The sequence below is a fragment of the Equus przewalskii genome, chromosome 6 (genome assembly GCF_037783145.1).
Source record: "Equus przewalskii isolate Varuska chromosome 6, EquPr2, whole genome shotgun sequence".
Classification (NCBI taxonomy): domain Eukaryota; kingdom Metazoa; phylum Chordata; class Mammalia; order Perissodactyla; family Equidae; genus Equus; species Equus przewalskii.
The window spans coordinates 70,472,501-70,491,126 of record NC_091836.1 but is presented as its reverse complement, the minus strand read 5'-3'; the positions used below and the strand labels follow the sequence as shown (position 1 = coordinate 70,491,126).

The 18,626-nt window shown below is 41.9% G+C and overlaps 1 protein-coding gene across 20 annotated transcripts in view; it reads right to left on the bottom strand.

Moving 5' to 3' along the window:
- Positions 1–18,626, bottom strand: part of FAM168A (family with sequence similarity 168 member A) — a 185,379-nt gene that overhangs the window by 19,729 nt on the left and 147,024 nt on the right. For 10 of the 20 annotated variants that reach the window (XM_070625912.1, XM_070625911.1, XM_070625919.1 and 7 more), the window contains 2 exons: positions 8,204–8,284; positions 3,230–3,256 (listed from right to left, as the gene is read on the bottom strand). In XM_070625912.1, the coding sequence (XP_070482013.1) occupies positions 3,230–3,256; positions 8,204–8,284 (108 nt within the window). The remainder of the gene's footprint in view (positions 1–3,229; positions 3,257–8,203; positions 8,285–18,626) is intronic. The other 10 variants (XM_070625917.1, XM_070625915.1, XM_070625916.1 and 7 more) reach the window with 1 other exon arrangement.

Below are 18,626 nucleotides of genomic sequence, written 5' to 3'. Positions count from 1 at the left end.
AGTGAACTAAACTATACATGTTCCTGAAGAAGTGGGTATTTTCTTTTGGTTTTATTATAAAGAAAACAAGTATTAGTATTTTCTATATTTCTCTGTATATATGAATACTTAGTAATTTAAATAACTGGGTAAATATGAAAACCCAAACCAAAAAACAACAAATATTAGCTGTCAACTTGACTTCCTCATTAAGTAGCTGTTCCATATGATCTTCCTCCTCCATGAAAAATTCTAAAGTCACCCATGCTGTTGGTGGTAGTGATTGAGAGCTCAGTTGTGGGATAAAGATAATCCAACTGATGCTTTTAGAGCAGGCTGCTCTGACAGATATGCCTGCCATGAAAGGTAGCAACTCCTAGAAACGTTCTACATTTTGAACTGGGTGGTAGTTAAATACAAGTGTATACATATATCAAATATTACTGAGCTGTACATTTGAAACTAGTGCACTTATGTACTACAGTATATGTGTTACTCTTCAATTTAAAAAGGAGAGAGAGAGAGAACCCTTGGCAGTGAAGGGCCATGGCCCAGTCACAGCATGCTGCCCACATCCAGGTGCTGGGTTGTTCACTTCCCTGGCTACGGGGCCCTCACGCCCTCTGACACTTGAACAATCTGTTAAGCACACTTACAAGGAGGAGAGGCAGCAAGGGACCATCATCCTGAACAATGTAGTAAGTCAGGAAATCTGAGTTCTAGCCTGGGCTGTGCCACTTATGAGCTGTGGGACCTTGGGCAAGTTGCTAAACCTTCCTAAGCTTCTGTTTTGCTGTCTGATAAAATGGCAATAATAATCACTCCCTGATCGGGGCTGGCCCTGTGGCCAAGTGGTTAAGTTCACGCTCTCCGCTGCAGGCGGCCCAGTGTTTCGTTGGTTCGAATCCTGGGCACGGACATGGCACTGCTCATCAAATCACGCTGAGGCAGTGTCCCACATGCCACAACTAGAAGGACCCACAACGAAGAATATACAACTATGTACTGGGAAGTTTTGGGGAGAAAAAGGAAAAAAATAAAATCTTAAAAGAAAAAAAATAATCACTCCCTGATCACTTCATAGTGTTGACGTGAGGATCAAAAATAAAGTGTCATCCAGGGCCGGCCCCATGGCTGAGTGGTTTGGCCCAGGGTTTCGCTGGTTTGGATCCTGGGCACGGACGTGGCACCGCTCATCAGGCCACACTGAGGCGGCGTCCCACATGCCACAACTAGAAGGACCCACAACTAAAAATACACAACTATGTACCGGGGGGCTTTGGGGAGAAAAAGGAAAAGTAAAATTAAAAAAAAAAAAAAGTGTCATCCAGTCTCATAGCTTCTAATTCTGGTATCTGTCCATCTTCCATCCCCACGGCCGTGGACAGCTCTAATTTAAATTCTCATCATCTCTCACCTGATCTATTCCAACTGCTTCTTCACTGTTCTGCTTGTGTTTAAACCCGCCAATTATAATCTCCAAGTTGCAATCAGAGTGATATTTCTAAGACCTAAACCTAATCACACAACCTTCTTAAAAACATTCTAAGGTTCTCCACAGCCTATAGGCTTAAGCCTGAACTCCCTGTGTGGCATTCAAGGCCCCTCATGACCTAGTCCTATGATCTCTCTATACTCTTTCATTGTCCTCACCCTCTAACCCTACACTACCGCCACACAAACTGTTTAGTATTCCCAGAATATGCCGAGGAGCATCACATCTCTGTATTTTTGCTCACACTGCTCACTCTTCCTGGCATGTCTTTCCCCAAATGCCACCTGGTAAACATTATCAATCCATCAGTCATGAGCTGAGGACGCGCGTCTACTATGAAGTCTTTTCTTTTCCCCACCCCCGTCATGTATCCCATATGGTTCACTATCCCAGGCCCTGTGATTCTTAGAAGCCCCTGTACTTGCTGACTTGTCTGTCTCCCCCACTAAACTGTGAGCTCCTTGAGAACAGGGACCCTGTCTTACTGGTCTTTGTATCTTCAAAGGGTCAGCTTAGGGCCTGGCACAGGACACTCTGTCAAGAGAAGAGCTCCATTATGTATTCTTTAGTATTTCTATTTCAGATGCTATAACTGGAGGGGTGAGGAAGCATGAGAGTTTCTCTTACTTTTTATGGAGTCTTCTGTCCAAGTTCATATATCCTAAGGCAAACATAAAATGACTCTCCATAAATGGCAAGAGAAACAGGTTTGTGACTAGCAAAACTGAAATAGTAAAATTATAAGAGGACATGCTGTTAGCATTTAAAGGGACCTCAGAGATCATCTGGAATAAAACACTTCATCTACAGCCTGGAGACATTAGTAAATTGCCCAAGATCACACAGCCCACAGCAGCAGCAAGGAGAAATTTTCACAGCTCATCTCCTGAAAGATGCGCCACACGCAAATTTAATATTCAACATCCAAATAACGTAAGGTTGAAAGTTGAGAAAGTGTGCAGACATTTTATGAAAACATTATCCTGAGCAGCCCAGGTGAGGGTGGCGAAAGTGGCAAGTCCCTCCTATGGTCCCTTCCTGTCTATGACAAAAAAGACCTAATCAAGTTACACTGCTGGGACCCTCACAGGTGCCCAAAAGTTCCCGTGGTGCCTTGGGCCTGGAGTCCACACTGCCCAGAGAACCCAGTTCTGGTCTTTCGCTCGTTAGCACACTTGGCCCTCACCTCTCACCATCCAGGAAAATGCCATGAAAATGAGCCAGAGCTCAACATCGGAGCTAAGGGAACAGATCGTATCTAACGTCAACCAGGTCTTCAAACATGTCAAACTGCTGATGGAGATGGAAAATCTGGTCCTGGGGCAGACTGGTTTTTTGGTTCTTATAGGCATAATCCAGGTACTCCTCCCTAGGGGCTGCCACAGAGCCAACAGAGGAGGCACACAGAGGCCCAGGAATTTTTGTTCACTTATTTGTTTGAATTCAGCAGCCAGGTTAGGGTGACAGCTTCTGACCTAGGTCAGATGGGACCCCGGAGGTGAGGAAGGGGAGAGATGCCTTTGAGTGCCACGATCCTTCACTGCTACCCTAGGGGACGGTTCATGTGTGTCTCCAACCCATGATTTTGCACCATCAGACATGTTCCTGCATGCTTTAGGAACTGCTGCTGAGCCACCTGGGGGAGCCCAAGCCTAGGGGATGGGATTTGGGGAGGAAAGGGGAGGGAATCTACCATTGTTACGAGATAACACATTCATAGGCCATAATACAGATGAGGAAAAATAGCTCTCCTACCATAAGCTGAATGCAGGAACTGAAACTCTGTTGGATAGAAATGTTAGTTGAAATTACCACTAAGAACTTTTGCAAAGCAGTATACATTGCAGTTACAAAAACAGACTTTGTCTCAAGATAGCAGTTTTCCCCGGGCTACACAAGAAACAGTGAATGCAGGGGGTGCCAAGTGCCTCTACCCTGGAGGGGGGTGACAGACTTGCCATCCAGGAAAGCCCATTCATTGAGAAGGGGCACCTCCCTTGATGCCATGGTATCTCCTAGGCAGCTGGCCCAAGCTCCTGCTCTTTGCATGTCCATGCTAAGAATAAGTTCCAATTCTTCCAAGTACTGCAGAGGGACATCACATAAGATAGAGACTTCATGTGCTAGAGGAAGTGAAGGTTCAGGGAGAAAATCATCCTGTTTGGCCTCTAAAGAGCTCTCTGTAAAGCCCAGAGAGCTAGGACCAATGCAAGGGTACTTCATTCCCTAAGGCTGGGAGATGGGTAGAAGGAGTACAGGCTATGGGGTCAGACAGACTGGGTTTGAATCCCAGCTCCACTGCTTTTTAGCCATGCAACTTTGGACAAGTTCTTTAACCTCTCTGAGCAAAATCGGAGGCAAGAAGCTCTAACCCACAAGGATAAGGTAAAAATTAACGTTTGTGACATCCCTTGCACAGTGTCTGGAACACGGCAGATGCTCAGAAAACACAAATTCCTTTCCCCTGCCCTTCTCTAGCTTTGTCATATGCAAAATGGGAATAATACATTGGTACTTTACAAAGCTAATATTAAATCAAGTGAGACAACAGAGGAAAATGATTTATAAAAAGATTTCTTGTGAGGAGGTATTTCATTTTTATCTATATTAGTTATCCTGTTTATCCTTTCCTTCATTTTCATCTATATTAGTTATCCTGTTTATCCTTTCCTTCATTTTCAAGTTAGATTACCATTAATATGACAGATCCTTTGGTCTCCAGATTCTGAAAACGAGTCTCAGTTGGCTCCTGCCTCCTGTGGGGCCAAATTGTTCTTAAATAAGATCTCTGAAGTCATTAAAGCTTGGAAAAAAGTTCCAAGTACCCACATTGCTTTCAGAACCAATGAAAGAGTGAAATGCTTCCCTGCAGCCTGGACAGATGGCATCTCAGGGTACTCAGAGCTGCTAAAAATAGCTTCCTCTGAAGCAACTTCTTGGTCTCCTTGAGGAAGCTGAGAGAAACGTAAACCTGAGAGTCTAGCTCCTGTGCAGGCTTCTATCCACAGGCATCGCTTGGCATCGCAAATGGCTGGCGCTGGCAGGAAGCTGAGAGTAACCTACACTGTCCTCTCTGTCCTTGACCCAGCTCCCCCAGTGCAATCAGGAGAACTGGTGAATGCAGAGGCCAGCCTCCCAACGTACGAAACAGACCAGCTGTGCATGTGTGTAACTCCAAAGGGAAGGGGATGTGCCCTATTCAAAATGAGCAGGAGAGTTAGCGCTAAAACCCCTCTCTTCCAACTCCCAGTTTGGGGCTTTCTGACACAACGTGCTAACACTACCTTCTCCAGTGGATTGTGTGAGTTTCTGAGAAAATGGTCTGGGTTGGTTTAGTCAGGGCTTAAAAATATGTCGACTTTTCAAAACATAAAACTGAGAAAACTCAAGTTAGATGAGGGGTGATATTTTGTTTTAAAATTAAAACTTAATTGGTACTTTATGCATTCCAGGAGCTTTCCAATCTCTTCATATTTTTTTTTCCCAGTCTCAGAGTCCCCCTGTCTGCTCCCCCTTCCCTCTCTACTCTGGTTGCTTCAGTCTAACACCTCAATTTCTCTCTGTTCAACTGCAACTATAATGTAGTGGTTAAGAGTGCACGCAGGTGTGGTGGCAGGATGCCTGGGTTTGGATCTATGGGCTAGTTCCCTAACTTCTCTAAGTTTCAGTTTTCCCACTTGGAAAACTGAAATAACAATAGTACTGACCTCAAAGGTTTGTTGTGATATAAAATAAGTTAATGCCCATAAAAAGCTTAAAATAGTGCTTGGCACATAGGAACCATTCAACAAATATTAGCTATTTATTCCGTCCTCCCACTTTCTTGCCAAACTAATCCTAAAACAATTCCACAATCTATCAGCAGTTCTAAACATCATGAGAAAACATGCCAGAGCTGGGGATTAGAGCCTTTACAAATTCACAGCCTCCACCCTCAGCTGGGCCTCCTATGTACGCAGCTGTGTTACCTGTTGGTAGTTTCCTCTCCCACTCCTCCCAGTGAGGCTTCCACACCTTGACCTCTCTCCTTAAGAACCCTCCTCTGTCCCTGCTCACCTGTTTCAGCAACTCAAGATTATTAGACAGGAACTCTCCACTTTCTGCTGGGCAATTTATTCTAAGCACCACCACCTGACACCTTTCCTTTAGTTTGAGAAGAAGAGCTGCTCTCCTGTGTGAGGCACCCCACTCCACCCGCTCCCCCAAACTAAGAAGAGAACTGACCTTTGGATTTCCCACCTCATCACAGCCTCCTTGGAGGCCTGGATCCACCTGGTACCCCTTCTCCTGCATCTCTGACTGGTCCTTCCCACTTGCTCCTTCCCATCAGTACTTATTTAATCATACTCATATCTGAAAAAAATCCCTCCTCTAAGCCCACCTTCCCTTCTAGTCAACGCCTTCTTGTTCTCCTTTCCCTTGTAGCCAAGCCTTTTGTAAGAGTAGGCCCTATCTGCTAAATCTACTTCACTCCCAGCCTCACTGACTGCTTCCGCAGAGGTCACTGACGGCCTCCCAACTATAAAGACAACGCATCTTCTTCACTCCTGATCTCATCTGATCTTCTACAATACTCACCTCATCTTGTTTTAGACTGGATAGTTTACCAAGCCAATTCACAGATCGTATAGCATTTAGATTTAAATCATTTCTGTATCTTGAGATACGTGATAATCAAAATCACCACAGTTTTTAAGATAGAACTTATCAAATTCGATTAAGTCTTTTATCAGAGAGAATTTCTGTGTCCTCTTACAGCTTTTTTTGAAATATATATTTTATTGATTAAAAGTGAAGATAGAATAAAATACCAATGCTGAGATACCATTATAGATTCTTTAGCCTGTGTGTCACTGATCCCCTCATAAACAATTCGTGGGCAATGACTACAGCTTCCTCAAGTTTGAATCACCTACAATGTCTTCCAGAGTGCCTCGGGCATAGCAGGGCCAAAATAAACATCTGTGGAATGACACACCTATGTAAGCACTTTAAGGATTAACATCACTTATCTGCAAAAAATAGTTCTTGTCTGCCAAAAAAAAGAGGGGGCTCATGAAGTATATGTGTGTGTGTGTAATACAATTATGATAGGATTCCTACTTTAGAGAGAGGCGACTGAGGTTCAGAGAGGCCAGGTGACTTTAAGGTTGCTAATCTAGGAAGTGACAGAGTCAGAACTCATATCTAGGTCTTCCGACATAGCCCATGATCTTTTCTCATTTAGACCTCCCAGAAGAAAGGGAATGACAGTAGGAATGAGTACTGGATTGGCACAGGGAAGCATGAGACCAAGAGCCAGGAGATCTGCCAAGTGTTCTAGTCCCTAGGCTACTGCTGATTCATTGGGTAACTTGGACAAAACACTGCTTCTCTCTGGATCTCCCTTGTCAAGAGAAGGAGTTGAAGTGGAGTATCTCTAAGGTTTTCTCAAGCTTTCTAACTCTAGAATAATAATTACTAAACAACAAAATGAGGGTATTATCATGATATTCAAGGCCTTTCCAAATCCGGCCCTTGCACATCTGTAGTTCAGATTTACTTATAGCCCACCAAGAGTCTATGCTTAACCATTCTCACTACTTCCAGCTTCTTCACAGTGTCATGTCCTCATGTCCATGCCTTTGCCCAGGCGCTACTCTGCCTAGAATGCCTAACTCTTCCTTTGTGTGCTTACCAGAACACCTCCTGCTTCTCCCTCAAGTCTCTGCTGCTAGGCCCTCAGTGAAGCCTCCCCTACACTTCCAACCTCAGGCAGACTGTTGTTCCCTTCTCCGCTTCCTCTCCGCTTACACGTAGTCCTTTTACAATACTCATCACGCTGTACAGCAATCAATTTGTTTATATGCCAGCTCCCAAAAGGACTGTAAGCTACTTCAGGCAAAAATGGCATCCTTTCTTGTTTTATATTCCAGTATACAGGACATTCAACAAACAATCACTTGTTGGGTAAATGACGAGGAACTTACATAAAATCATCTAAAACCCTGAGGTAGGTAGCACATTTCTCAGAGAGGTGGGGTAACTTGTCCAAGGCCTCCCAACTAGTGAGTTGAGCAATCAGGATTCAAACCCAAGACTCTAACTGCAGAGCCCATACACCTTCTCCCGCCTCTTGAGTGTTAAAGCACTGCTGAGCATAGGGGGTAAGATCAGCGGTAAGACCTCTGTACTGCTCCTAGCCCAAACTACAACAAGCTTTTTCAACATTTTAAAATCTATTTCAACCTCTATCCAGGGAGTGTTGGGCCTTTACTATTTTTGAAAAATAAGTTCCTTGCCTCAGCTTGAAAACTGGCTCTTCATCCTCTGGTGGCAAGTCTCTCACTCTCTTCCAGATCCACACCCAGGAAGTCTGCTGTGTGTGTGTGTGCTTGTGTGTGTGTGTCTCAATGGCAGCCTCAGGGGAAACTGAGCAAAGAATGGATTTGGACATTGTTTGGGAGAGCAGAAAAGGTCCTGTGAGGAGGATGCGTATCTCAGATATTCCAGCAGAGGAGAGATGGGCCAACCTTAAGTCCCAAAGAGAATGGAGGAGATTCTATTCCCACCCCAACTCGGAGGCTGAACTGCCCCAGCTCCCAGAGGGAACTCCCAGGAGAATCAGGCTTGGAAAGGCTGAGCCCAGAGCAATTAAGGACAGGGAAAGGTCAGCAGGTGGGTCTGTTTTTCCAAATAGAGCCCAACATCCCACCCCACTCACCACTGCTGTCTCCACTTTCTCCTTACCTGGAGCATAACTGGGGCTATTGGTGGGGTACAGGCTGGGATTGTAGGCAGGGGCTGCTGCCGGGTAGGCTGTGGGGTAACCTATGAAGAGACAAAAAAGCCCCATTTAGTCAGCAAGAATAAAAAGCAGATTTTTGAGGAAACAGATTCCAAGTCCCAGGCTTGGCCTTCAGCCTCCTCATGGCCATTTCAGACAGTATTTATGTGACCAACTTTTAGCCTCTCAAGAAAAGTCACCAATACCACAATCCCAACACACGCAGATTTTTCTGTCCAGTTTTTAAAAGCAGTACAAGAAATATATGTCTATATGCTCACTGTAAAAAAACTGAAACACTACAGAAGCGTATATAGTAAAAAGTGTAAATTTACTTTCACATTCCTGCCATACTACTCTCCTCCCCAGAGGCAGTAACAGTTTGGCATCTATCCTTCCAGCAAGTTTTTTGGAATGCATTTTTATACACATATATTCAGTGGTGTGCTGGTAAATATTTAACAAGTGGCTCAAGGGAATTGAGGTGGAGCCTTATCTGTAGCATTTGTCAAGTTCCACGGTGAAGATCCTCCCATCATGGCCCATCAAGCTACCAACATCACTGAATGAGCAGCTGGAAGGAGACACTCGCACTTGGCTCTAGAGAGCCCACACAAGCCAGATCCAACCCACCACAGTGTATAATCATAGGGTTTTTTTGGGGATATTTTTTGTTACAAAACATATACAACATAAAATTTCTGATTTTTTTTTTTAAAGATTTTATTTTTTCCTTTTTCTCCCCAAAGCCCCCCGGTTCATAGTTGTATATTCTTCGTTGTGGGTCCTTCTAGTTGTGGCATGTGGGACGCTGCCTCAGCGTGGTTTGATGAGCAGTGCCATGTCCGCGCCCAGGATTCGAACCAACGAAACACTGGGCCGCCTGCAGCGGAGCGCGCGAACTTAACCACTCGGCAACAGGGCCAGCCCCTAAAATTTTTGATTTTTAACCATTTTAAGTGTACAATTCAGTGGCATTAACTATATGCACTATGTTGTGTAACCATCCTCACTATCTGTTTCTAAAATTTTTTCATCACCCCAGACAGAAACTCTGTACCCATTAAGCAATAACACCCCATTCCCTCTTCTTGTAGCCCCTGTTAACCTCTATTGTACTTTCTGTCTCTATGAATTGCTTATTCTAGATATTTTATATAAGTGGAATCATACACCATTTATCCTTTTGTCAGGATTCTTTCACTTAGCATGTTTTCAAAGATCATCCGTGTTTTAACATCAGAATGCCATTCATTTTTATGGCTGAATAATATTCCACTGCACATTCTGTTCGCCCATTCATCTGTGGATGAACACTTGGGTTGTTTCCACCTTTTGCACATTGTGAATAACGCTGCTATGAACACTGGCATAAAAGTATCTGTTTGAGTCCACGTTTTCAGTTCTTTTGGGTATATACTTAGGAGTGGAATTGCTGGGTCATATGGTAATTATATATTTAGCTTTATGAGGAACCACCAAACTGTTTTTCACAGTAGCTACACCATTTTACATTCTTACCAGCAATGCATGAGGGTTCCAATTTTTCCATATCCTCACCAACACTTATTTTCTGCTTTTTTGATTATATCCATCCTACTATGTGTGAAGTAGTATCTCATTGTGGTTTTAATTTGCATTTCCCTAATGATTAATGATGTTGAGCATCTTTTCATGTGCTTATTGGCCATTTGTATATCTCTTTGGAGAAACGTCTATTTGAAACATTTGTCCATTTTAAAAATTGGTTTGAATAGTCATTTTAACATATTCTGGATATTAAATCCTTATCAGATATATGATTTGCAAATATTTTCTCCCATTCTCTTTCTTGATAACGCCTTTGATGCACAAAAATTTTTAATTTTGATAAAGTCTAATTTATTTTTTCTTTTGTTGCTCATGCTTTTGGTGTCATATATAAGAATCTATTGCCAAATCCAAGGCCATAAAGATGTATCCTTACATTTTCTTCTAAGAGGTTTGGGCTCTTATATTGAGATTATTGATCCATTTTTGTATATGGTGTGAGGTAGGGGTATACATAGTTTTATATTCTACTTTTTCACTTTAATATTATAAGCATTTTCTCATGTAATTACATATTCTTCAAAAACATTATTTTTAGTATCTTTATAATATTCCATTATGTATATATATCAAATCATTTAACCATTACTCTATTTTTAGATGTTTAAGTTGTTTGCAAATTTTCATTATTATAAGTAAAGATAGGAAAACAACCTAGATAAATCTTTTGTTGCATCTCTGATTATTTTTTTAGGAACGAGTTCTAGAAGTGAAATTTCTAGGTCAAAAGATAGTGCTCTTTTCAAAGTTCTTCCATTCAACAAATATTTGAATATCTACTCTGTGCCATACACTGTGATCCCTGCCCCTATGGAGCTTATGTTTTAAGAAGGTGGGAGAAGGGAGTGGATAAATAGTAAATACAAACAAACACAGTCTTGAGTACTATGGAAAAGAGAAAAAGGGCAGAGTAAAGGGCATAAGAAGTGCCAGAGTGTTGAGGGGAGGGCACTGCAATATTAAATAGAATTACCAGTATAAGCCACATTAAGAAGGTAAGATTTTCACGAAGACTTGAAGGAAATAGAGTTAACCAAGCAGATGGCTGAAAGAAGAGCATTTCAGATGAAGGAAACAGTCAGTGCAAAGGCCCCAGTTGGGAACACATGGGGCATGTCCAAGGAAAAGCGAAGAGAACAGTGTGGCTGAAGTGGAACAAATGAAGGAGACAGTAGTAGTAGAGGAAGTCAGACAGATAAAAGGTTGGTCAGGTTATGTAGGGCCTTATAGGCTACTGAAAGGACTTCCACTTTTACTCTGAGTGAAATGAGAGGTCATCCGGGGTTTTGAGCAGAAGAATAACATATGACTTATGTTTTGAATAGGGTCTCTCTGCTGTGTTGAAAAGACTCTAAGAGGGGAAGGATAGGGTAGAGGCTACTGCAAACTCCTGGTAATAGATGATGGGGCTCAGATCAGGGCAATAGGAGCAGAGGTGATTAGAAGTGATATGCTAAGAGTTTTCATTTACTTTGCCACACTGCTTTCTAAAAAGATTATCAATCTGTACGTGCACTAGCAGTGTGTAAGTGCCTGTCTCATTGCTCCCTGCAGTTTTTTAATGCTCACTGGTGTTCTGACTGACAATGGAAAGCTGATTTTAAAAGTCAAAGATTAAATCCCTAAATCCCTAAAAGCTTCTTTGGGATTTGTAAATATTGAGCTTTAATAATATATCTTTGTTAATATGCCTTTCCCTAAATCCTTTCCAACTCCAAAGAAAATTCATCTCACTTTACTCCCCAATCATCTTCTGATTACACAACTGAGATAGCCAACTTGTCACTTAATTAGCAATATGGAGGTCTGCCACTTCTTGAGAAGAAACTCGGGGGTTTAATCTGGGAGGCAAAGTAATCCAGTTTCATGGCTGAAATCTGTATTCAGGTTCACATGAGAGACCGTGCAGCCAAAGGTAATCACACCCTTGTTATGTCATTTCAGATGCCTGTTACTTTAGGGCTAATTACAGGATCTTCCTTCCATGTTTCCAAGTAGCATTATTTTTCATTCACTTGAATTTGGCAGGTATCATAGAATGGCAGCATTAGGAGGAGCTTTATTTGGTCCAACTCTCTTCATTTTTGTAGATGACATCCTCAGGGTGAGAAAAACGAAGGGACACAGGGTCACAGATTGCTGAGGTTAGAAAGCACCTTAGGGGCTGGCCCGGTGGCACAGCAGTTAAGTGCATACGTTCCACTTCGGCGGCCCAGGGTTCACCGGTTCAGATCCCGAGTGGAGACAGGGCACTGCTTGGCAAGCCATGCTGTGGTAGGCGTCCCACATATAAAGTAGAGGAAGATGGGCACAGATGTGAGCTCAGGGCCAGTCTTCCTCAGCAAAAAGAGGAGAATTGGCAGCAGTTAGCTCAGGGCTAATCTTCCTCAAAAAAAAAAAAAAATTAATAGAAAGCACCTTAAAGGTCATTTGGTCCACCTTCACATTTGCGGCTAGAGCCGCTTCTACAACACGTTCATGGGATCATTTACCCCAGCCCTTACATCTCTACTGACCATGAACTCCTTCCTTTCCAGGGACTCCCACTACACTATGAGACTGACTACCTGAAAGTAACTTCTCATACCTCACTGCACTTTATCTGTAGCTTCTACCCTTTAGAACAGAACAAATTTGAAGACACATGCATCCCCAATTACAGAACTTATACTGTACTTCAACGGCTTATTTGCATTTCCTGTCCTGTCCCCCTCTCCCCAAACTGTAAGCTCCTTGAAGGCACAGCTATGTCTCATTCGCCTATACACAATAGCTCTTGGTCAGTTCCTCCTTCCCACTCCCTGCCCTGTCAACACACCACCTCTCCCCTCCCCTCAGCCTGAACAGCAAGCATCTGAGCTTATCAAATACAGGGTGGTGATGAATAGTCTGTGTGGCCAGTAGAGATATCCCTTCCCTACCATCAACTTTCCCTGTCCAAAAATGGCAACACAGGTAAGTTGGGCTTTCTCCCTACAACTCTCCTCATTTTGTTTTATTTTGTTTTCTTGTCCCCAACTGATATTATTCATCTTGATGCCTTTGTTGATGATGATGTTGGCATTTCTACTCCCTAGCACAGATAAGGCAGAGAATAGGTACTCAGTGAAGAGATTACCAGGGCAGCTGTATTCTGAAGCCATGAGAGGTTTAAAAACAAAATAAACAGATCCAACAGGGTCCTTGGCCTTGAGAGGGTCACTAACTAATGAGGAAGAAAGATGGATAAGTGGACAGTTAGAATGCAGCCTGAAAAGTGTCATGATAAGGACAGAGAGTGGACAGAGAAAGGGCCTTCGTCAACCAACATTCATTTGGCACCTAGTGTCTGCCAGAGATTACACTGGGCACTAGATGTCCCTAGATGTGGACAAAAAAGGGGAGGAAAGACATTCCAGGCAGAAGCACAGAGGGTAACATTTTGGAAGCATCCATAAGTGGCTTTGCTTGCACCCTCCCTGGGTCTAAAAAGCAGGACCAATAGGTTAACCACACCTGAGAAAACAGGTTGTCTTTTGGGGGCTTGATCTCATCATCTTGTCTTCCTGTGACCAAGTCTCCCTTTAAAGAGGGTGGCCTTAACTTACCTTTCTAGTTTCATCTGTCCATTAATTATGCCTGAGTTTCATATTGCTAGACCGGACTTCTTTCCTGAACTCTTGGCTCATATAGTATCCAACCACCTACTCAACACCTCCACTTGGAAGTCTACTAGACATCAAGGCTATACAGTAGAGGGGTTAAGAGCATGGTCTCTGGAGCTAGATCTAATTTTAGGTTTGAATCCCAGCAACACCAGTAATTATTTGTGTGATCTTGGGCCACTTAACCTCTTTGTGCTTTAGTTCTGCCATCTGTAAAATGGTACTAATAATATTACTTATCTAATAGGTTGCTGTAAATATTAAATTAATGAAGACCTCAAAGTCCTAGGAGCTAGGCAAATAGTTAAAATTTCAAAAAGTTAGCTATTGTTTCAAATTTGGGATATTCAAAAATAAATTTTTACTTTCTATCCTCCCACTCTCTTCAAAACTTGTTTCTCCACAGTTTTCTCCACACCAGTAAATAACAACTTATTCTTCCAGCTCCTCAGGCCCAAAACCTTAGCATCATCCTTGACTCTATTCTTTCTCTCCTATTCACATCTAATCCATCAGCAAATTCTTTCGGTTCCACCTTCAGCAAATGTTCAGAATCTGACCATATCTCACTGCCTACACTCTTTCGATCCTAGTCCAAGTCCTCATTATTTCTCACCTAGATTATTACAATAGCTTCATAACTGGTCTCCCTGCAGCTACCTTTGATCTCGAGCAGTCTATTTCCCACAGCAGCCAGAGCAATCCTGTTAGAACATTAAATCAGATAAGGACACTCTCTTTAAGGCCCACAGTAGCTCTCCATGAGAATCACAGTGAAATCCTTTTAACGACCCACCTAGGTTTCAGCTACCTTTCTAACCTTCTCTCCTACTCTTTGCCCCCATGGTAATCTACTCCAGCCACAACGGCCTCCTTGCTGTTATTCAAATGTGTCGAGCACTTTCTCACCTAAGTGCCTATGATCTTTCTGTTCCTTCTTCCTGGTACTCAGTTCAAAGGTCACTTTTACATTCTCTCTAAAATAGTACTCTCAACTTTCATTACTATGTTCCTTATCCTGCTTTTTTTCCCACAGTGGTTATTAACCTGATATACTATATATTTCTTTGTTTATGGGAGATTCTCTTCCACCACTATAATGTAAGCTTCAGGTCACAGAAGTACTTGCTAGTTTGTGGCTATTCCCTGCTGGAAGTCTCTTCCCAGCACACCCCAAAGACTCTCCAGACAGGCTCTGCCCCACTCAAGCCAGCAGAGTATGTTCCAGGTCCTGGTCCCTCAAGGCTGCCTGGATCTGTTGAAGCTCATCAAAGGTAAAAATATTGAGTTCAGATGGGATGTCAGCAACATGGCGGAGTGAGCTGTTCCCTTTATCTCTCCCTCTTCAAACTACAACTAAATGGACGTTCATTGATCAAAGGAGGATACTCACACAGTACAAGAGGACCCCTGAGAGACCTGTGCAGCTATACATCTGAAGGTGGAGAGACTACTCCTGGGGAAGTGGTGGAGATAGGTGAGCACTCTGCACGCATGTGACTGCTCTCCTGCTCGAGTGCCCATAGTCTGCTGTGGCCCCAAGGGTGGGAGTGCACCTTGGCGTGACCCATGGGAACAGGTGGCGGCAGACCTGAGCCCCAACATGATCGTTTTCCCATCCAGTGGGAGAGCCCACAGTTCCACTGTGGTCCCAAGTAGTGGCGCAAGCTTGGACAGGCACAGCTGCCAGGGATTGTGGTGGGCTCAGAATACACAGTTCTTGCCCACCCCAGGAGTGGCAGGTGGAATATGCAACCAGATTCTACGACTATGAGAAGGCACAAATCCACCCCATCAAATAGTATGAAGAGGTATATTAATACTCCAGACCAGAATAAAAAAGACAAACATCCAGAAATCAATCCTGAAGGCACAGAAATTTACAATCTAAATGATGGAGAATTCAAAATGGCTATCATAAAAAAACTAAATGAGTTACAAGAAAACTCAGAAAGACAGTTCAATGAAATCAGGAACGAAATTAATGAACACAGGGCATTCTTCACAAAAGAGATTGAAACTATAAAGAAAAAGAAACTGTAAAGAAAAACCAATCAGAAATGTTGGAGACAAAAAACACAATGAAAGAGGTAAAGAAAAACCTTGAGTCCTTAAATAACAGAGCTGATATTATAGAGGACAAAATTAGCAATTAAGAAGACAGAAATATAGAAATGCCTCAGGTGGACGAGGAGAGAGAACAAGACTAAAAACAAATGAAGAAATTCTCCGAGAAATATCTGACTCAATTAGGAAATGCAACATAAGAATTATAGGTGTTCCAGAGGGAGAAGTCGGGGAGAAAGGAGCAGAGAGGTTGTTCAAAGAAATACTAGCAGAGAACTTCCCAAACCTGGGGAAGGAGCTGGAATTACAAGTAAAAAAAGCTAATAGAACCTCTAATTACGTCAATGTAAAAAGACTTTCTCCAAGACATAATATGAGTGAAACAGGCAAAAGTCAATGACAAAGAAAAAATATTAAGGGCAGCAAGGCAGAGAAAACAACCTACAAAGGAACCCCTATTAGGCTTTCAGCAGATTTCTCAGCAGAAACCTTACAGGCTGAGAGAGAGTGGAATGATATATTCAAAATTCTAAAAGACAAAAATCTTCAGCCAAGGATACTCTATCCAGTGAAAATATCCTTCAGATATGATGGAGAAATAAAAATCTTTCCCAGATAAACAAAAGCTGAGGGAGTTCATCGCCACAAGACTCCCCTTACAAGAAAGGATCAGGAAGGCCCTCATACGTGAAAAAAAAGGAAAGGGTTTACAAAGCCTTAAGCAAGGAGACAAATAGGCAGACAAAATCAGAAGATTGCAGCTCTCTATCAGAACAGGTTAGCAAGTGTGTAATTATAACATTAAAGATAAAGGGAAGGAAAACACCAAGAATAACTATAATTACTTCATTTTAACCACAAACTGACAACACAAAACAGAATAAGCTGTGACAACAATAAGTTAGATGGGGAAGAGGAAAGGCATGGAACGTGCTTAGACTAAGGAAATAAGAGGCTATCAGAAAACAGACTATCTCATCTATGAGGTCTTTTATACAAACCTCATGATAACCAATAAACAAAAAATCAGAACAGAGACACAAGTGGTAAATAAAGAGAAAAATGAGAAAACCATCACAGAGAGCCACCAAACTGAATTGGCAGTCTGAAATACACAGGACAAGAAACAAGGGAAATACACAACAACAAGAAAACAAGTGATAAAATGGCAGCATCAGGCCCTCATATATCAATAATCACTCTAAATGTAAATGGGTTGAATTCTCCAATCAAAAGACACAGAGTGGTGGGATGGATTGAAAAACAAGACCCAACAATATGCTGCCTCCAGGAAACACATCTCAGCTCTAAAGACAAACACAGGTTCAGAGTGAAGGGATGGAAGACAATGATACTCCAAGCTAATGGCAAAGAAAAGAAGGCAAGTATTGCCATACTTACATCAGACAAGTAGACTTCAAGATAAAAAAGGCAATGAGAGACAAAGAGGGGCAGTATACAATGATAAAAGGGACACTCCACCAAGAGGACATAACACTTATAAATAGATATGCATCTAACACAGGAGCACCAAAGTACAGAAAGCAACTATTAACAGACCTAAAAGGAGATATTAACAGCAACACAATAATAGTAGGGGACCTTAACACTCCATTTGCATCAATGGACAGACCATCCAGACAGAAAGCCAACAAGGAAATAGTGGAATTAAACAAAAAACTAGACCAAATATAACAGATATATATAGAACACTCCACCACAAAACAGCAGAATACACACTCTTCTCAAGTGCACATGGCACATTCTCAAAGATAGACCATATGTTGGGAAATAAGGCAAGCCTCAATAAATTTAAGAAGATTGAAATCATATCAAGCATCTTTTCTGACCATAATGCTATGAAACTAGAAATCAACTACAAGAAAAAAGCTGGGAAAGAGACAAACATGTGGAGACTAAACAACATACTACTGAAAAACCAATGGATCATTGAAAAAATTAAAGGAGAAATAAAAAAATATCTGGAGACAAATGAAAAGGAAAAGACACCACACCAACTCATACAGGATGCAGCAAAAGGGGTCCTAAGAGAGAATTCATAGCAATACAGGCCCACCTTAACAAACAAGAAAAATCTCAAATAAGCAATTTTAAACTATAGCTAACAGAAACAGAAAAAGAAAACAAAGCCCAAAGTCAAGAAAAGAAGGAAAATAATAAAAATTGGAGCAGAAATAAATGAAACTGAAACAACAAAAAAACAGTAGAAAGGATCTATGAAACTAAGAGCTGGTTCTTTGAGAAGATAAACAAAATAGACAAACCCTTAGCCAGACTCACTAAGAAAAAAAGAGAGAAGGCTCAAATAAATAAAATTAGAAATGAAAGAGGAGAAATTAGAATGGATACCACAGAAATACAAAGGATTTTAAGAGAATAATACGAAAAGCTATATGCCAACAAAATGGACAAACTAGAAGAAATGGATAAATTCTCAGACTCAAACAACCTCCCAAAACTAACCAAGAAGAAATAGAGAATCTAGAGGCCAGCACTGTGGCCAAGTGGTTAAGTTCACGTGCTCTGCTGCGGTGGCCCAGTGTTTGGCCAGTTGGAATCCTGGGCACGGACATGGCACCGCTCATCAAGCCATGCTGAGGCAGCATCCCACATGCCACAACTAGAAGGATGCACAACTAAAATATACAACTATGTACCGGGGGGCTTTGGGGAAAAAAAGGAAAAATAAAATCTTAAAAAAGAAAAAAACAAAGAAATAGAGAATCTAAATAGACCCAACACAAGTAAAGAGATTGAAACTGTAATCAAAAACCTCCCCCAAAATAAAAGTCCAGGACCAGATGGCTTCCCTGCAGAATTCTACCAAACAGTCAAAGAACATTTAATATCTATTCTTCTCAAACTGTTCCAAAAAAACTAAAGAAGACAGAACACTTCCTAACACATTTTATGAGGCCAACAACACCCTGATCCCAAACCAGACTGAGACAACACAAAGAAGGAAAATTACGGGCCAATATTAGTTATGAACACAGATGCAAAAATCCTCAACAAAGTACTGGCACACAAAATACAGCATTACATTAAAAAGGATCATACACCA